The sequence below is a fragment of the Dermochelys coriacea genome, chromosome 8, assembly GCF_009764565.3.
Source record: "Dermochelys coriacea isolate rDerCor1 chromosome 8, rDerCor1.pri.v4, whole genome shotgun sequence".
NCBI classification, from domain to species: Eukaryota; Metazoa; Chordata; order Testudines; family Dermochelyidae; genus Dermochelys; species Dermochelys coriacea.
This window is the reverse complement of record NC_050075.1, coordinates 188,615-207,663: the sequence shown is the minus strand read 5'-3', so window position 1 is coordinate 207,663 and position 19,049 is coordinate 188,615. Positions and strand designations below refer to the sequence as shown.

Sequence of the window (19,049 nt, the reverse complement as noted above, 5' to 3'; positions counted from 1 at the left end):
ACTAGACCTCTTAAGGTTCCTTCCAGTCCTATGATTCTATCTTGAAGAACAACAGTTAAGGAAGGTTAGAACATAAGAACGGCCATACTGGGTCAGACCAAAGGTCCAGTCAGCCCAGTATCCTGTCTACCGACAGTGGCCAATTCCAGGTGCCCCAGAGGGAGTGAACTTAACAGGTGGTGGTCAAGTGATCTCTCTCCTGCCATTCATCTCCACCCTCTGATGAACAGAGGCTAGGGACACCATTCCTTACCCACTCCGGCTAATAGCCATTAATGGACTTAACCTCCATGAATTTATCCAGTTCTCTTTAGTTAGTAACCGTTTTTGGTTTTGTTTTTGTTGGGGGGGATGGTTGGGGGAGAGGTGGTGCTTTGTGTCTCCCTTCATTGGTTTTAAAAATAAACTGGTACAAGGGTGAGAAGTTAGATTGACACTCTGGAGAAATAAGTTCTCCTCTTAGAGTACAGCAGAAGTTCAAGCTTCCTTGATATAATGTGGTCCCCCCGCCAGATGTACGTCAACGTTGGTCTGGGGGGCTTCCTCTGTGACTGAAGAGTAGTTCTTCCTCTGACAACTGGCTTTGGTTTCTGCTGAGACTGGTGGCATGTATGGTGGATATTTTGCATGTCCAGTATAAGCCAGGCTGAGATCAGTTCTAACATGTCAGTCATTGAAACAGTTGTGAAGTTGCATTAACTTTGTCCCTGGGGACCACATTTTTAAAGGTATTTAGGCATAGCTGCACTCAGCATTGCAATGCTGAAGTCTCCCTTTTTTTAAAAAGGGATTTAGGCATTTAGGAGCTGAAATCCTATTGATAATACCTAAATCCCTTTGGAAAATGAGACTTAGGCTTCTAAGTCAGTTAGGCATTGTAACGCTGACTGCAGCAACACCTAAATACCTTTAAAAATCTGGGCCTAACAGTGTAGGCTAACTTTGAGTTAGTTGAGAAAGGCTCTGTATCCTATTCCCAATTCCTGTTTGTTTTTTTCCCCCTGTTCCCCTACAGTATTTTTTCAGAATCTAGGAAATAACTTGTGTTAGAGTCACAATGGAGAACAGTGCACAGGACTTTAGATACTGTCACCTACCAGACCAGATAAATCCGGTGACTTTTATCACCGTGATCCCTTGACACTTTTCAGTACTGTTATTTCCCAAACCTGAATCATTTTCCTTACGTAGAGCTCCCCATCACCACTTGCTTGTAAGGGATGGATCCATTTCCTATTACTGTCTACTGCCATTGCCTTCACATAACCTGCTTTGCCTTTCTGGGTATAGATATGAATTGTACTGTTTGAAGAGTATAGGTGTAGAGGAAACCTTTTTCTTCTCCTTTCTGGGTGCATGTTGTGATGTGGATGGCTGCAGAAGGTAGACGGCAACCATTGTGCTCCTTGTTGACTAGCTTATACTGTTTTGTTTCAGACTGATATTTACTCGGAAAGGTATTTTACGAGTGGAGGGATTCTTAAATCCCCAGCAGAGTGACTCTGATGCCATGAGCCTGTGGATTCCGTCGTCTTCCCCTGCAGAGGGTATTGACCTGGAGACCTCTAAATATATCCTGGCCAATGTTGGGGACCAGTTCTGCCAACTTGTTATGTCTGAGAAGGAGGCAATGATGATGGTGGAGCCACACCGTAAGCTGTTGGTTTTACTCCTTTTAGTAATGTCTGTACAGTACAGTGGAATGGGACTGAAGTAGGGCTGTCAAGCGATTAAACAAGAATAGAATACCATTTATTTAAATATTTTGGGATGTTTTCTACATTTTCAAATCTATTGATTTCAATTACAACACAGAATACAAAGTGTACAGTGCTCACTTCATATTTATTTTTGATACGTATTTGCACTGTAAAAAAACAAAAAAATAGTATTTTTCAATTCATCTAATATAAGTCCTGTAGGGCAATCTCTTTATCATGAAAGTTGAACTTACAAATGTAGAATTATATACAAAAAACTGCATTCAAAAATAAAACGATGCAAAACTTTAGAGCCTGCAAGTCCCCTCAGTCTGTCTTCTTGTTCAGTCAGTTGCTCAGACAAACAGGTTTGTTTTCATTTGAAGTAGATAATGCTGTCTGCTTCTTGTTTACAATGTCACCTGAAAGTGAGAACAGGTATTCTCATGGCACTGTTGTAACCGGCGTTGCAAAATATTTACGTGCCAGAAGTGCTAAAGATTCCTATGTCCCTTCGTGCTTCAACCACCATTCCAGGGGACATGTGTTCTGCTATGACGGGTTCTGCTCGCTAACAGTCCAAAGCAGTGCGGACTGACGCATGTTCATTTTCATTATCTGAGTCAGATGCCACCAGTAGAAGGTTCATTTTCTTTTTTGGTGGTTTGGATTCTGTAACTTCTGCATTGGAGTGTTGCTCTTTTAAGACTTCTGAAAGTATGCGCCACACCTTGTCCTTCTCAGATTTTGGAAGGCACTTCAGATTCTTAAACCTTGGGTCGAGTGCTGAGCTATCTTTAGAAAGCCCACATTGGTATCTTTGCATTTTGTGAAATCTGCCATGAAAGTGTTCTTAAAACAAATGTGCTGGATCATCATCCAAGACTGCTGTAACATGAAATATGTGGCAGAATTCAGGTAAAGCAGCAGGAGATATACAATTTCCCCCCCAAGGAGTTCAGTCACAAATTTAATTAATGCATTATTTTTTTTAAAAAGTGTCGTCAGCATGGAAGCATGTCCTCTGGAATGGTGGCCGAAGCATGAAGGACCATAAGAATGTTTAGCATATCTGGCACATAAATCTTGCAATGCCGGCTACAAAACTGCCATGCAAATGCCTGTTCTCACTTTCTGGTGACACTGTAAATAAGAAAAAGGCAGCATTATCTCCTGGAAATGTAAGCAAACTTGTTTGTCTTAATTATTGGCTGAAAACGAAGTAGGACTGAGTGGCCTTTTAGGCTCTGAAGTTTTACATTGTTTTGTTTTTGAGTGCAGTTATGTAAAAAAAAAAAAACAAAAAAAAACCCCCTACAGTGGTAAGTTGCACTTTCACATCAGAGATTGCACTACAGTAATTGTGTAGGGTGAATTGAAAAATTCAGTTTCTTTTGTCTGTCATTTTTACAGTGCAAATTTGTAATAAATTCTAGGTTGTAATTGAAATCAAAGTGTGTATGAAAATGTAGAAAATCATCAAATATTAAATTCCAATTGGTATTCTATTTAACAGTGCAATGAAAACTGTGGTTATCACAATTAATTTTTTTAATGATTAATTTTTTTGAGTTAATCACATGAGTTAACTGCAATTAATCGACAGCCCTAGACTGAAGGAATACATTTTGATCCTCATAACACTTCTGCTTTCCTTTTTTCAAAGAGGAGGTTGTGTTTCTTCCTCTAGAGTGTGTGAGAAACTGAGACCATCTTCAGAGAGTTCAGTCTTCCGTCAGAACAGTTTGTCCTGTGAAAGAACAAATAAGTTGCCAGAAACTGTTAATTCCATATTAAATAAGGAAATGCAAAGATTATTTCTCTTCAGCAACTGACTGACCCAAGACCATGAGAAAATGAAATGAATGTAATCTACTGTTCACATAGGCAGCTCTACTTTGGGATGGAGTAAGACTTTGGGCCACTGATCAGGGATGCATATGCTATTTATTGCAATTTCTTAATGGCTGAACTTCTTGAATCCACTGCTGACTGCCTGTATGAACAAAATTCATTCCTTTGCACCACACTAACCATAGTACAGCCCTCATCTCACCCCATCTTGCCTCTGAAATGCTCCAAGAAAAAGCTGAGCTTTAGTGTGTTGGGAGGCTAATGGTTCTGGGTTTGGTGGTCTGGGATGTCAGTGTGTGTTTGCCAAATTGCACATCTCTAGTTGTAAACTTTCAACTGCATGTGCTCAGTATACATTTGTCAAACCTTCATCAAAACCAATTAATTTGATTTTGCTGTGCTTGAGAGTTCCTAATAAGCTTTGTTCAGGGGTTCAGCATCCAAATGTTAAGATGCTTTGATTCTACCCTGTCAGAATGTACTTAAACACCTTTTCCTCTGCATTAAGAAAGAAAGTGTAACTTTCCTTAACTCAAATGGTTCAAAATTTCCTTCACACTAACAAAATCAGCTTTTACCTTTTGGCAGAAACCATGAACAGAAAGCCTTCCTGTTAAAGAAATTTTTTTCAAGAAATTGAATATGTGAAAAAGGGAAACAGTATTTTTGTAATTAAATATATTTTCTGTTTAACAGTTAGTAGGAACCAGTGGGTTTTCGTTGACTTTGCAACTCTTTTTTACATAATTTTTCAGCATGGATGTTGTGAATGTTACCTAGATTTAAATTGTTCCAATTTTGAAAAAGGCAAACTAAATACTTTGACATACCTACCAACATTTACAAACTGTAATCCTACAGATTTTAGTTTATATTTCAATGAATTCAGATAAATTCTCATGAATTTTGATACATATTAGCAGTTTCACACCCATGCCTGCCTTATATGCCTATTGTATGTGCTCCCTAGATACAGCTAATTCTTTAGTCACCCATCTACTGGTTCCATATGCGCGCACACCCCCAGACCTGCTAATTCTATGGCTTTTCCACATAGACACCTCTAGTTTGTAGGGAAATCTCTGCCAATTGGCTGCCTTTCCCCTTCCACAGGGTCCTAGTGCCCCCCATCTCCTATGCCAGGGCAGACTGACGGAGCCTGCCTTTCCACCTCAGACCCTTCCCTTTTCCGACGGGACCCTCCACCAGCACAGGGGGCCCAATGCCCTCAGTCACTGCTCCTGCCCCATGCTGGGCAAGGAGGCAGCCCCATCCCTCACCCCCAGTGAGGCTACAGGCAGGGGTGACGGCAGGGGAGGAGGTGCACGCAGCACCCACCACGGAGGAGGCGAGGGAGATTCCTGGACCTGAGAGGGGTCCTAGGAGTACATGCAGTGACAGTGGTGGGGGTGAGTGTGCTGCTGGGGGGGCAGGAAAGGGGGGGTCCTCCCCCATGGCTTGTTGCTGCTGGCAAGGAAAGGGCTGGGGGGAGTCCTCTCTGGCCCCTGTCCCAGAGCAGTCTGCCTGCACCCCAAACTCATCCCCAGCCCTGCCCCACCCCAGAGCTCAAACTCCCATCCAGATCTTTCACCCCCCACCATCACACCCTCAATCCTCTGCCTGAGCCACCTCCAACACCACAAACCCCTCATCTCCAGTCCCAGCCAGGGCCCTGAGCCCCTCAGACACCCCAAACCCTTCATTTCGAGCCTCACCCCTGCACCCTTCCCATCCCCAAACTCCCTCCCAGAGCCTGCACCCCAATCCTCTGCCCCAGCCTAGGGCCTGCACCCCAAACTCCCTCCCAGAGCCTTGAGCAGGTGGGGGGCGGAGTTGGGGCAGATTCTGGGCACCAGAATTTCTAAAACCTTGCCACCCCTGCTGGTGAAGTACTCATTCTGTTAATAGTTAACAGACTCTCTCTCAGATCAACTCCCCACCTTTCTCTGGATCAACCGGCCTCCGCTTTCACTAGTGACAATGAAGAGTGTGAAAATACTGCTGCCTCTTGTCCCATTAAAGGTTTCAGAGTAGCAGCCGTGTTAGTCTGTATTCGCAAAAAGAAAAGGAGTACCCGTGGCACCTTAGAGACTAACAAATTTATTAGAGCATAAGCTTTCGTGAGCTACAGCTCACTTCATCGGATGCATTTGGTGGAAAAAGCAGAGGAGAGATTTATACACACACACACACACACACACACACACACACACACACACACACACACACACACACACACACACACACACACACACACACACACACAGAACATGAAACAATGGGTTTATCATACACACTGTAAGGAGAGTGATCACTTAAGATAAGCCATCACCAGCAGCAGGGGGGGGAAAGGAGGAAAACCTTTCATGGTGACAAGCAAGGTAGGCTAATTCCAGCAGTTAACAAGAATATCAGAGGAACAGTGGGGGGGGGGAGGTGGGAGGGAGAAATACCATGGGGAAATAGTTTTACTTTGTGTAATGACTCATCCATTCCCAGTCTCTATTCAAGCCTAAGTTAATTGTATCCAGTTTGCAAATTAATTCCAATTCAGCAGTCTCTCGTTGGACTCTGTTTTTGAAGCTTTTTTGTTGAAGGATAGCCACTCTTAGGTCTGTGATCGAGTGACCAGAGAGATTGAAGTGTTCTCCAACTGGTTTTTGAATGTTATAATTCTTGACATCTGATTTGTGTCCATTCATTCTTTTACGTAGAGACTGTCCAGTTTGGCCAATGTACATGGCAGAGGGGCATTGCTGGCACATGATGGCATATATCACATTGGTAGATGCGCAGGTGAAGGAGCCTCTGATAGTGTGGCTGATGTGGTTAGGCCCTATGATTGTATCCCCTGAATAGATATGTGGACAGAGTTGGCAACGGGCTTTGTTGCAAGGATAGGTTCCTGGGTTAGTGGTTCTGTTGTGTGGTGTGTGGTTGCTGGTGAGTATTTGCTTCAGATTGGGGGGCTGTCTGTAAGCAAGGACTGGTCTGTCTCCCAAGATCTGTGAGAGTGATGGGTCGTCCTTCAGGATAGGTTGTAGATCCTTGATGATGCGTTGGAGAGGTTTTAGTTGGGGGCTGAAGGTGATGGCTAGTGGCGTTCTGTTTTCTTTGTTGGGCCTGTCCTGTAGTAGGTGACTTCTGGGTACTCTTCTGGCTCTGTCAATCTGTTTCTTCACTTCAGCAGGTGGGTATTGTAGTTGTAGGAATGCATGATCGAGATCTTGTAGGTGTTTGTCTCTGTCTGAGGGATTGGAGCAAATGCGGTTATATCGTAGCGCTTGGCTGTAGACAATGGATCGAGTGGTATGATCTGGATGAAAGCTAGAGGCATGTAGGTAGGAATAGCGGTCAGTAGGTTTCCGATATAGGGTGGTGTTTATGTGACCATCGCTTATTAGCACCGTAGTGTCCAGGAAGTGGATCTCTTGTGTGGACTGGTCCAGGCTGAGGTTGATGGTGGGATGGAAATTGTTGAAATCATGGTGGAATTCCTCAAGAGCTTCTTTTCCATGGGTCCAGATGATGAAGATGTCATCAATGTACCGCAAATAGAGTAGGGGCATTAGGGGATGAGAGCTGAGGAAGCGTTGTTCTAAGTCAGCCATAAAAATGTTGGCATACTGTGGGGCCATGCGGGTACCCATCGCAGTGCCGTTGATTTGAAGGTATACATTGTCCCCAAATGTGAAATAGTTATGGGTCAGGACAAAGTCAGGACAAAGATTACTGGTTCTGTGGATGAAGGGAAAGCAGTGGATGTATTGTTTCTTGACTTTAGCAAAGCTTTTGACACGGTCTCCCACAGCATTCTTGTCAGCAAGTTAAGGAAGTATGGGCTGGATGAATGCACTATAAGGTGGGTAGAAAGCTGGCTAGATTGTCGGGCTCAACGGGTAGTGATCAATGGCTCCATGTCTAGTTGGCAGCCGGTGTCAAGTGGAGTGCCCCAGGGGTCGGTCCTGGGGCCCGTTTTGTTCAATATCTTCATAAATGATCTGGAGGATGGTGTGGATTGCACTCTCAGCAAATTTGCGGATGATACTAAACTGGGAGGAGTGGTAGATACGCTGGAGGGGAGGGATAGGATACAGAAGGACCTAGACAAATTGGAGGATTGGGCCAAAAGAAATCTAATGAGGTTCAATAAGGATAAGTGCAGGGTCCTGCACTTAGGATGGAAGAATCCAATGCACCGCTACAGACTAGGGACCGAATGGCTCGGCAGCAGTTCTGCGGAAAAGGACCTAGGGGTGACAGTGGACGAGAAGCTGGATATGAGTCAGCAGTGTGCCCTTGTTGCCAAGAAGGCCAATGGCATTTTGGGATGTATAAGTAGGGGCATAGCGAGCAGATCGAGGGACGTGATCGTTCCCCTCTATTCGACACTGGTGAGGCCTCATCTGGAGTACTGTGTCCAGTTTTGGGCCCCACACTACAGGAAGGATGTGGATAAATTGGAAAGAGTACAACGAAGGGCAACGAAAATGATTAGGGGTCTAGAGCACATGACTTATGAGGAGAGGCTGAGGGAGCTGGGATTGTTTAGTCTGCAGAAGAGAAGAATGAGGGGGGATTTGATAGCTGCTTTCAACTACCTGAAAGGGGGTTTCAAAGAGGATGGCTCTAGACTGTTCTCAATGGTAGCAGATGACAGAACGAGGAGTAATGGTCTCAAGTTGCAATGGGGGAGGTTTAGATTGGATATTAGGAAAAACTTTTTCACTAAGAGGGTGGTGAAACACTGGAATGCGTTACCTAGGGAGGTGGTAGAATCTCCTTCCTTAGAGGTTTTTAAGGTCAGGCTTGACATGGCTGGGATGATTTAACTGGGACTTGGTCCTGCTTTGAGCAGGGGGTTGGACTAGATGACCTTCTGGGGTCCCTTCCAACCCTGATATTCTATGATTCTATGATTCTATGAAAGTCACAAAGTTCAGCCACCAGGTTAGCCGTGACAGTATCGGGGATACTGTTCCTGACGGCTTGTAGTCCATCTTTGTGTGGAATGTTGGTGTAGAGGGCTTCTACATCCATAGTGGCTAGGATGGTGTTTTTAGGAAGATCACCAATGGACTGTAGTTTCCTCAGGAAGTCGGTGGTGTCTCGAAGATAGCTGGGAGTGCTGGTAACGAAGGGCCTGAGGAGGGAGTCTACATAGCCAGACAATCCTGCTGTCAGGGTGCCAATGCCTGAGATGCTGGGGCGTCCAGGATTTCCAGGTTTATGGATCTTGGGTAGCAGATAGAATACCCCAGGTCGGGGCTCCAGAGGTGTGTCTGTGCGGATTTGTTCTTGTGCTTTTTCAGGGAGTTTCTTGAGCAAATGCTGTAGTTTCTTTTGGTAACTCTCAGTGGGATCAGAGGGTAATGGCTTGTAGAAAGTGGTGTTGGAGAGCTGCCTAGTAGCCTCTTGTTCATACTCTGACCTATTCATGATGACGACAGCACCTCCTTTGTCAGCCTTTTTGATTATGATGTCAGAGTTGTTTCTGAGGCTGTGGATGGCACTGTGTTCTGCATGGCTGAGGTTATGGGGTAAGCGATGCTGCTTTTCCACAATTTCAGCTCGTGCACGTCGGCGGAAGCAGTCTATGTAGAAATCCAGGGTGCTGTTTCGACCTTCAGGAGGAGTCCACCCAGAATCCTTCTTTTTGTAGTGTTGGCAGGAAGGTCTCTGTGGGTTAATATGTTGGTCAGAGGTGTGTTGGAAATATTCCTTGAGTCTGAGACGTCGAAAATAGGATTCTAGGTCACCACAGAACTGTATCATGTTCGTGGGGGTGGAGGGGCAAAAGGAGAGGCCCCGAGATGGGACAGATTCTTCTGCTGGGCTAAGAGTATAGTTGGATAGATTAACAATATTGCTGGGTGGGTTACGGGAACCATTGTTGTGGCCCCTTGTGGCATATAGTAGTTTAGATAGCTTAGTGTCCTTTTTCTTTTGTAGAGAAGCAAAGTGTGTTTTGTAAATGGCTTGTCTAGTTTTTGTAAAGTCCAGCCATGAGGAAGTTTGTGTGGAAGGTTGGTTCTTTATGAGAGTACCCAGTTTTGAGAGCTCATTCTTAATCTTTCCCAGTTTGCTGTAGAGGATGTTGATCAGGTGGTTCTGCAGTTTCTTTGAGAGTGTGTAGCACAAGCTGTCAGCATAGTCTGTGTGGTATGTAGATTGTAATGACCTAAGAGTGGCTATACTTCAACAAAAAAGATTCAAAAACAGACTCTAACGAGAGACTGCTGAATTGGAATTAATTTGCAAACTGGATACAATTAATTTAGGCTTGAATAGAGACTGGGAATGGATGAGTCATTACACAAAGTAAAACTATTTCCCCATGGTATTTCTCCCTCCCTCCCACCCCCCCCCTCCACTGTTCCTCTGATATTCGCAAAAAGAAAAGGAGTACTTGTGGCACCTTAGAGACTAACAAATTTATTAGAGCATAAGCTTTCGTGAGCTACAGCTCACTTCATCGGATGCATCCGATGCATCGAATGCATCCGATGAAGTGAGCTGTAGCTCACGAAAGCTTATGCTCTAATAAATTTTAGTCTCTAAGGTGCCACGGGTACTCCTTTTCTTTTTGTCCCATTAAAGAAATTGTTGCCTAACCAGTGAGGTCCCTTTCAGTGGGTAAGGTTCCTGGAGCGCCCCCCCCTCCTCATCCCGAAATCCCAACAATAACAATCCAAGCCTGAAACAAATGTGTTGCTGTCTGGTGGCTCTCCTCCCCTCCTCCACCCCCCAAGTCTCTGCCCCCCATGCAATGCCTTTGTTATGCTGCCCAGTCCCCTCACATACCTCTGCTTTAGTGTGAAAGCCTGTATCCTCCCATCCTGCTATCTTTAGGGGGTGGCCCCGTTGTGCAGCCCCCATCCCAGAAGAGCTCTAGGATTTTCAGGGGAAGGGACATGCCTCTTTTTCCCCCCTCACGAAAGCTTATGCTCAAATTTTAGTCTCTAAGGTGCCACAAGTACTCCTTTTCTTTTTGCGAATACAGACTAACACAGCTGCTACTCTGAAACAGAATTTTCTGTAAGTTTTGCTGAAACTCTGTGAATCGCACAAAATACCCCTGTGCTTCTTACAGGTCTTGGAGGCTTGGTTTTTCCCCTTTTCCAATGGTAGAAATAAGTGTCACAAGATCAGTACTGCAGATGTCTCTCTGATGTCAACTGTTCTCTCCCAAACTCCCCTCAGGAAGTCTTGTCTCAATGAATGGTTCTATCTGCGGTGCTTCTAAGATATTTCCAAATTCACTTGGGAGAAATGGAATTAAAGCACTGTATTTGAAGCTTTTGCTGCCTGCAGATCTTTCAGTACTCCCAAATAGCTTTTGCATAGAGACATACTCTAGTGAAGACTGTCCTGTGCTTGAAGATAGCATGTGGGGTTACGCACTGGGCTGTACAATCCATTATCCCAGGGTTCATTCCTGAAATGTTCCTCCTTTTCTTTGTAGAGAAAGTAGCCTGGAAGCGAGCTGTCCGTGGTGTGAGGGAGATGTGTGATGTATGTGAGACAACCCTCTTCAATATTCATTGGGTTTGTCGCAAATGTGGTTTTGGAGTCTGTCTGGACTGTTATCGGCTGAGGAAGAACCGTCCACGTAGCGGTGAGTACCAGATTTGTCGACACCCCTTTAACTGGCTGGTTTCCAGGTAAAAAAAAAAAAAAAACCTCCTGAGAACTAGCTGGAGTTTTTAAGGGTGAGTTAGGGAGTACTGATGTGAGAGGTTGGAGGGGTTTGATAGAATGGCGAGATTTTTTTCTGATCTGTTCTGCCCTGTACTCCCCTGCTGTCATCCTGTCTTCCCTGTTCTTCAAGTATTTGCTCATGTTGATTCCAAGCAGGCGTGCGTACGCTGCGTGCACCGTTGTTGGAAGATTTTTCCCATAGTGGTACCTGTTGGGTTGGGTGTGGAGACTCCTAGAATCGAGCCTTCATGGCGGTGTATATAGGTCCTTGCCGACCCACCGCCTCTTCAGTTCCTTACTGCCAGTGACAGTCTGAGCTGTGTCTTTCTTGCCTTGGCAAGCATTTTCCCTAGTGATCGGACTTTTGATTTATCCTGTAAATAATTCATTAGTTAGTGTTGGTCTTAGTAGTTAGTTAAGTAGAAGTAGGGGGCTCCCCCCCTTGGGCTCCAGGAGCATGTTTTGATCCAAGGGTTTAAGCCATGCAGCACCTGCCACAAGCCCATGCCAACAGGGGAGCCCATGACTCCTGCCCTAAGTGTCTTGGGGAGGCACATCAGACCAGATCACTGCAAGATGTGCAAAGGGTTCCACCAAGAACAAAGAAGGAAAAGTACTTCAGGCTCTAACAACTCCTTACAGAGGCAGCTTTCCGTCCCCAGCTGGCTCCGGGCCAGCAGGAGGCTGCATCGAGCACCTCCATGTGGAGTGTTCCGGCCTCCGTTAAAGAAACATCACCAAGGAAGGACTCTAGGCATAGAGACCCTCAGCACTGTCACTGCTCGGTGCTGAAGCCCATGGAGGCAACACAGCGCCACTTGGGCTTACTGGTGCCACATAAGTGGCACAAAAAGACCAGTAGAGGGCGCTCGCCCATGGTGAGAGCAGCCGGTTCTAACAGCGCCATTGGTGTGCGTCCCGTGCAGGGGCATCTGGCGCAGGTCTTACAGGAGCCAGCACTATTGACTTTGGGCCCGCAAAGGGGTCTGGCGAGTCCGATGTTTTTGGTTTCTCCTGCTAGAGTGTGCCATGTGGAGGAGCTGGAGCTCCCTTTCACGCCGGACACATTTGAGGCAGTAAGGGGCTTGATTGCCATGACGGCTCTATGGTCCCCGACCAGCTTAGACAGACCTCCAGCATTGCAAGATGCAGCGATGATGAGGCACCGCTCGCCTTCTCTGCTTGGCACCGCCATGGTCTCCGCACTCAGGTTCCTCATCATTGGACTCGGAGGTGGATTCCTACTATTTTAGACGCAGTCGGCACCGATCGGAGCGGTGCCGCTACAGGCAGGAGGTGGGGATGGTGGTGCGGCAGGTGCAATGGAACCATGGCTGCACAATGGCTTTTCTGGACCCTGTGGTCATACCACCAGACCCAGGGCACTTTACTCCAAGGACTCAGTCTGTAATTTCAGAAGGACGTACCCCTATATCACCTCTGCACTGTCCCTCACCTCAAGGCAACGAGTCCTCTTTCCATGGCGCAGAGCCCCATCTGGGTCCTGGCTCCATGAAGGCCACTGTCGGCACTGAACAGCATGGCACTGAGCAGGATGCATCCAGAGGGACAAGAGGGCCTGGTACCATCTAGGACTTTGTCATCATGCTCGCCGGATGAGATGGCGGTGGATCTTAGTCCTCTGGGCTGTCCCCCATTGATGATAGAGCGCACCAGGAACTGTTGCGCAGGGTTGCCCATAACATGGGGCTACAAGCTGAGGAGGTGGTCGAGTCTGAGGTCCCCATGGTGGACACACTAACCCCTGAAGAGCCATCAAGAGTGGCACTGCCACTCATTAAAATGATTCAAGCCACTACGAATACTTTGTGGCAGACTCCTGCCTCATTCCCCTCACAGCTGAAGGGATGGAGAGGAAGTGATGCCGATGCCCCCTTCGCACCATTCTTGACCGCCGCATTGGAGCAACAGCTGATGGCACCGGCAACACCGGACTGCGCAAAGTGTACTCGGAGGTCGTGGTAGAGGAGTGAGTGTCCGCCCCAAAACCCCCTTCCCTCAGGGCCTTCCCCAGTGGTCTAGTCCTCAGCCTCATCCCCGGACAAGGTGGTGGTGGCGGGGCCCTCAAGTGCCAGCCTGCCAGAGGACTTCAGAGAGCAGCAGGCCCTGCTTCGATGGATGGCTGAAAAGTGATGGGCCTGGAGGTACAGGAGATGGCCGAACAGGCAGACACCCTGTTCAGTGTGCTCTCGGCATCTACTCCTGCCCATGTTGTAGGTGCATGATGGGGGTCTTAAAAATAGCTAGGGCCCTTTGGCAAACCCCATCATCCATGCCTCCCACCTTCTAGCCAAGGGGTTCGAATACGTGTAAACCCACCCGCCTCCAGGCTCGCTGGTCCTCTCTGCGGCCAAAGAGAAGGACAAACAGGCACTCTACTTCAACCCCCAAAAATGGAGGCCAACAGACTGGACCTTTTTGTGAGGAAAATTTATTCCATGGCCAGCCTTCAGTTCCGGGTGGCAAACTACAAAGCTCTTTTGGGCAGATACAGCTTGGGACTCCCTCCATAAGTTCAAGGAGTCCTTGGCCCAGGAGTTTGGTACCCTGGTGGAGGAGGGTACTGCAGCAGTGAGGTGCTGACCTGCTGGCTAGGGGGTTGCATCGGTAGTGGTCATGAGGTGCAGCTCCTGGCTTCAGAATGCTGGCCTGTTGCAGGAAATGCTGGTCTCAATTCAAGGTCTTCCATTTGATGAGAATGGTCTCTTTGCACAGCAGACTGATGCAAGGCTGCATGGCCTAAAGGACACTCTGGCCACTCTTCGCTCTGTGGGTCTGCATATGCCACAATCGGCAAGGAAGGCCGTGGCAGCTCGGACAGGGGTCTGCAAGGAGAAGGGATAGAGACACGAGCTTTAGTCATCATCACCCTTCCTCCTCCCATTCACCCGTGCACCCCAGCCTGGCAAAGCATCCTGGGGGACAGAAGCACTCATTTTTGAAGGTGTGCTTGAGGTGCGTCCGAGTCAACTCCCCAGATCCACCTCGTTCTTTCATCAGTGTCTTCGTCCCTACCATTTGGTCTGGTTGTGGGTCACCTCGGATCGCTGGGTGCTAGAGACAGTATCTCAGGGTTACACCCTGCAATTCTCTGCTTCCCCTCCCTCCCATCCCATCCCCTTCCTTGTCCCTCTTCAGCGACCCTTCTCACAAGCAGCTTCTTGTTCAAGAGGTCGGGAGCCTCCCGCACCTGGGGCGATGGCGGGAGTCCCTCGGGACGAAAGAAAAAGGGTTCTACTCCTGCTACTTCCTAATCCCAAAAGCAGAAGTTGTCCTCAGATGCTTTCTGGACCTGCGACGCCTCAACAAGTCTCTCTCAAGAAGCTGAAGTTTTGCATGGTCTCCCTGGCATCCATCATCCCCTCCCTAGATCTAGGAGACTGGTATGCTGCCCTCGACTTGAAGGATGATTATTTCCATATTTCAGAGTCAGACTTTTCCTTCGTTTCATAGTGAGTGGACACCATTTCCAATCCATGGCGCTGCCCTTTACCCTTTCGTCACCCCCAATGGTGTTCATAAAATGTATAGCGCCAGTGGCTGCTTACCTGAGGTGTCGAGGGGTCCCGGTCTTCCTGTATCTCGATGATTGGATCATCAAGGGCAGATCTCGGGAACAAGTGCAGAGGAGCCTCAAACTTTGCCACCGCAGTGTTTACCCCTTTCTCCAGATTGTTTATGAATAAGTTGAATAGGATTCGTCCTAGGACTGACCCTTGGGGAACACCACTAGTTATCCCTCTCCATTCTGAAAATTTACCATTTATTCCTTCCCTTTGTTCCCTGTCTTTTAACCAGTTCTCAATCCATGAAAAGATCTTACCTCTTATCCCATGACAACTTAATTTATGTAAGAGCCTTTGGTGAGGGACTTTGTCAAAGGCTTTCTGGAAATCTAAGTACATTGTGTCCACTGGATCCCCCACATGTTTGTTTGACCCCCTCAAAGAACTCTAATAGATTAGTAAGACATGATCTACAGAAACCATGTTGATTTTTGCACAACAATTTATGTTCTTCTATGTGTCTGACAATTCTATTCTTTACTATTGTTTCAACTAATTTGCCCGGTACTGACATTAGACTTACCAGTCTGTAATTGCCAGGATCACCTCTAGAGCACTTCTTAAATATTGACGTTACATTAGCTATTTTCCAGTCATTGGGTACAGTAGCTGATTTAAAGGACAGGTTACAAGCCATAGTTAATAGTTCTGCAATTTCACATTTGAGTTATTTCAGAACTCTTGAGTGAATGCCATCTGGTCCCGGTGACTTGTTACTGTTAAGTTTCTCAATTAATTCCAAAACCACCTCTAGTGTCACTTCAATCTGTGACAATTCCTCAGATTTGTCACCTACAAAAGACGGCTCAGGTTTGGGAATCTCCCTCAGCCGTGAAGACTGAAGCAAAGAATTCATTTAGTTTCTCTGCGATGACTTTATCATCTTTAAGTACTCCTTTTGTAACTTGATCGTCCAGGGGCCCCACTGGTTGTTTAGCAGGCTTTCTGCTTCTGATGTAGGTAAAAAACATTTTGTTGTTAATTACCTTTTGAGTTTTTGGCTAGCAGTTCTCCAAACTCCTTTTTAGCTTTTCTTATTACATTTTTGCATTTAATTTAATTAAATACATTTAATATTCAGGTCTTGTGTTACAGCAACACAGCTACAGTGCTGTGGCAATGCTCTTGTAGTGCTGTAGTGCAGATGCTTTCTGTAGTTACGGAAGGGGGTTTTCTATCACTGTGGTAGCTAGATTGATGGAAGCATTCTTTTGTCAACCTAGATGGGCCTACACCATGGGTTAGGTTAGCATAGCTATGACAAATGCACCCCCTGAGCAGTGTAGTTATGTCTGTCTAAATTTTAAGTGTAAATTAGGCCTAACTTGAGCTAATTGTTGCAGTGAAGAAATACGTACAGAAACAGCCTGCTGCACTGTAAAGCTTCAGTGACTTTTGCAAGGTAGTAAATGATCTGGTTCTGTCCATTTCAGAGACTGAGGAGATTGGTGATGAGGAGGTTTTCTCATGGTTGAAGTGTGCAAAGGGGCAGTCCCATGAACCGGAGAATCTTATGCCAACACAAATCATCCCTGGAACAGGTAATACTTAAACTCCTTCCTTCTGGTTTCTAGATATCTTCTTCCCAATCCTGGGAAGCAGGAGAGGAGGCAGTGTGATAGTTTTGTTTTCTAGTTGTCTCCTTATTCGGGAAGGATCAGGGAGGAGGTAATATGGCAGAGGGGGGAAGACATTCTCTTGGAGGAAGGTGTGGAGAAAAAGATGAAAATAGTGCAGATGAGAATGAGTTGCTAATACAAGGTGATAAAACGCATCCAGTGTGCTACTCCTAAGATTTGTAGATACAAAGCACATGACTCTTGTTTTAATTTTCAGAAGTCTTTTCAAAAGATATGAACCAAATGTAGTTTAATTTATGAGGAAGATACTAGTGCTCTTGTCCTCTGAAGGAAAATATAAGTATTCGGTGTTATAATGGCATCTCTGATTGGATTTTGAAAGCTAGTCCTATGTGAGCATAGTTATGCAGCACTCTCTGATTAGCCCATGTATCTTGATCATGAAGCCTTAAAATTTAGGATTCTTGTGACTAGGTGGAAAAATTGGTCCTGAAGTTCAGTCAAGGCCTCACTTCATAGTTTTTATGAGCATATGTACGAAAACTTGTAACTTTCTTTCTAGCTCTTTACAATATAGGAGACATGGTACATGCAGCCAGAGGCAAATGGGGAATTAAAGCCAACTGTCCATGTATTAACCGGCAGAACAAATCTGTGTTGAGACCTGCTGTCACAAATGGGATGTCACAGGTACGTGAGCTGGGAATCCATGGATAGAATTCCTGTGCTTGATCTTTGTAGACACTGGATATTGCATTCAAAGATTTTAAAGCCAAAAGGGGCCATTAGAACATTTAGTCTGACCTCTGTATAACATGGCACTTAGAATCTCAGCAGTTTCTGCTGGATGCCTTGACTCAGTCAGGATTATTACTAAATGCATCCGATGAAGTGAGCTGTAGCTCACGAAAGCTTATGCTCTAATAAATTTGTTAGTCTCTAAGGTGCCACAAGTACTCCTTTTCTTTTTGCGAATACAGACTAACACGGCTGCTACTCTGAAACCTAGGATTATTACTGAGCATTGCTACTTCTGGCACCCAGAAACTTGTTGAGGTGGGGAGCATGTTATACGCAATCTTTGCTGGCTGGATGTCTGTGCTAGGCTTGTTTTTTTTATTCTGTAGAAATTTTTGTAAAAGACTTACGGTATCTCTGCCAAAACCTTGAAGGAAAAGTACATTGGGGAATATGCCAGCAATGCATTTACTTAATTTCTCATGGCTTTCTGAAATATTATGCTGATTTGACATATGCATAGATTTTGCTCTTTGCTAAAATTAGCAGGATGATTATGATGATGGGGGACGTCAAACATCCACATATAAGCAGTAAAATAGCACAGCAGGGCAAAGTTTTGAGAAACAATCCTTGACACTCGAAATGGTTGACAGCTTCTTGGAATAGATAGTTCTAGAACACACAAGAAGACGCTATTCTCTACTTAATTATAAGTAACACAAATGAGTTAATTCAAGAAGGAGTAGTAGCTTGAGCTACTAATTGCTAGGTTTCAGAGTAGCAGCCGTGTTAGGCTGTATTTGCAAAAAGAAAAGGAGGACTTGTGGCACCTTAGAGATTAACAAATTTATTTGAGCATAAGCTTTCGTGAGCTACAGCTCACTTCATCGGATGCATCCGATGAAGTGAGCTGTAGCTCACGAAAGCTTATGCTCAAATAAATTTGTTAATCTCTAAGGTGCCACAAGTCCTCCTTTTCTTTTTACTAATTGATAGTGACCACATTGTAATTAGGTAGGTTCAGCATCCTACGAGGAGAAAGGATATCAAATTGACACTACATTTTAAGAAGGGAGATTTCAATAAAATGAGAGAGTTAATCAAAAAGACTGTTTTACTTCCTTTACTTTTAACTTCAGAGGTGGCATAGATGCTACTTATAAAAATATGTCTCAAAAGGCAAGTGTACTGATGAACAAAAAGGAAATGAAGAAGCCAAGGGATAATGGCTCAATGGTACATTAGAGAGGCTATTTGAGCCAAAAAAATCCTTCAAAATTTAAAAATCTGATCCTAGTGAAATCACTAAATATGAGCATAAATTATATCAGGAAAATGTGAGAGGGGTATTAGAAGTGCCAGTCAGTGTGAGGATAATGCTGAGAAGCTAAATGATTTCTTTAGTGCTTGGTGTGTGGGGTGGCCCGGGAGTGCCGCAGGTGCTTTGGGGGTGGGAGGGCCAGCGGCATGTGGCCCAGGACCTCCGCTGGTGCTGGGAGGGTGGGGATGGTTGGCAGGGCTGGCAGGCTCCTTACCTGGCTCCGCATCTCCTTCTAAGTGGCGACATTCCCCTCCCTCAGCTCCTAGGCATGACCAGGCACCTCTGTGTGCTGCCTTCACCCCAAGCACCGGCTCTGCAGCTCCCATTGGCCGGGAACCACGGCCATTGAGAGCTGCGGGGGCGGCACCTGCAGGCGGAAGCAACACACAACTGCCTGGCTACGCCTCCGCCTAGGAGCTGAGGGATGTTGCGGCTTCCAGGGAGCCCCCCAAGGTAAGCTCTATCCAGAGCCCTCGCCCCATCCCGTACCTCTGGCCCTTCCCACACCCAAACTTATGCTGCTGCTGTGGGGGGAGTGTGGTGGCTCAAGACTGCCCCAGCAGCG

General features: G+C 46.0%; 1 protein-coding gene across 5 annotated transcripts in view; it reads left to right on the top strand.

Annotated features, from left to right (window-relative positions):
* KDM3B (lysine demethylase 3B) overlaps positions 1-19,049 on the top strand; it is a 129,990-nt gene that overhangs the window by 76,507 nt on the left and 34,434 nt on the right. For all 5 annotated transcript variants that reach the window (XM_043520378.1, XM_038413883.2, XM_043520377.1 and 2 more), the window contains exons 10-13: positions 1,438-1,652; positions 11,020-11,172; positions 16,276-16,383; positions 16,985-17,112. In XM_043520378.1, the coding sequence (XP_043376313.1) occupies positions 1,438-1,652; positions 11,020-11,172; positions 16,276-16,383; positions 16,985-17,112 (604 nt within the window). The remainder of the gene's footprint in view (positions 1-1,437; positions 1,653-11,019; positions 11,173-16,275; positions 16,384-16,984; positions 17,113-19,049) is intronic.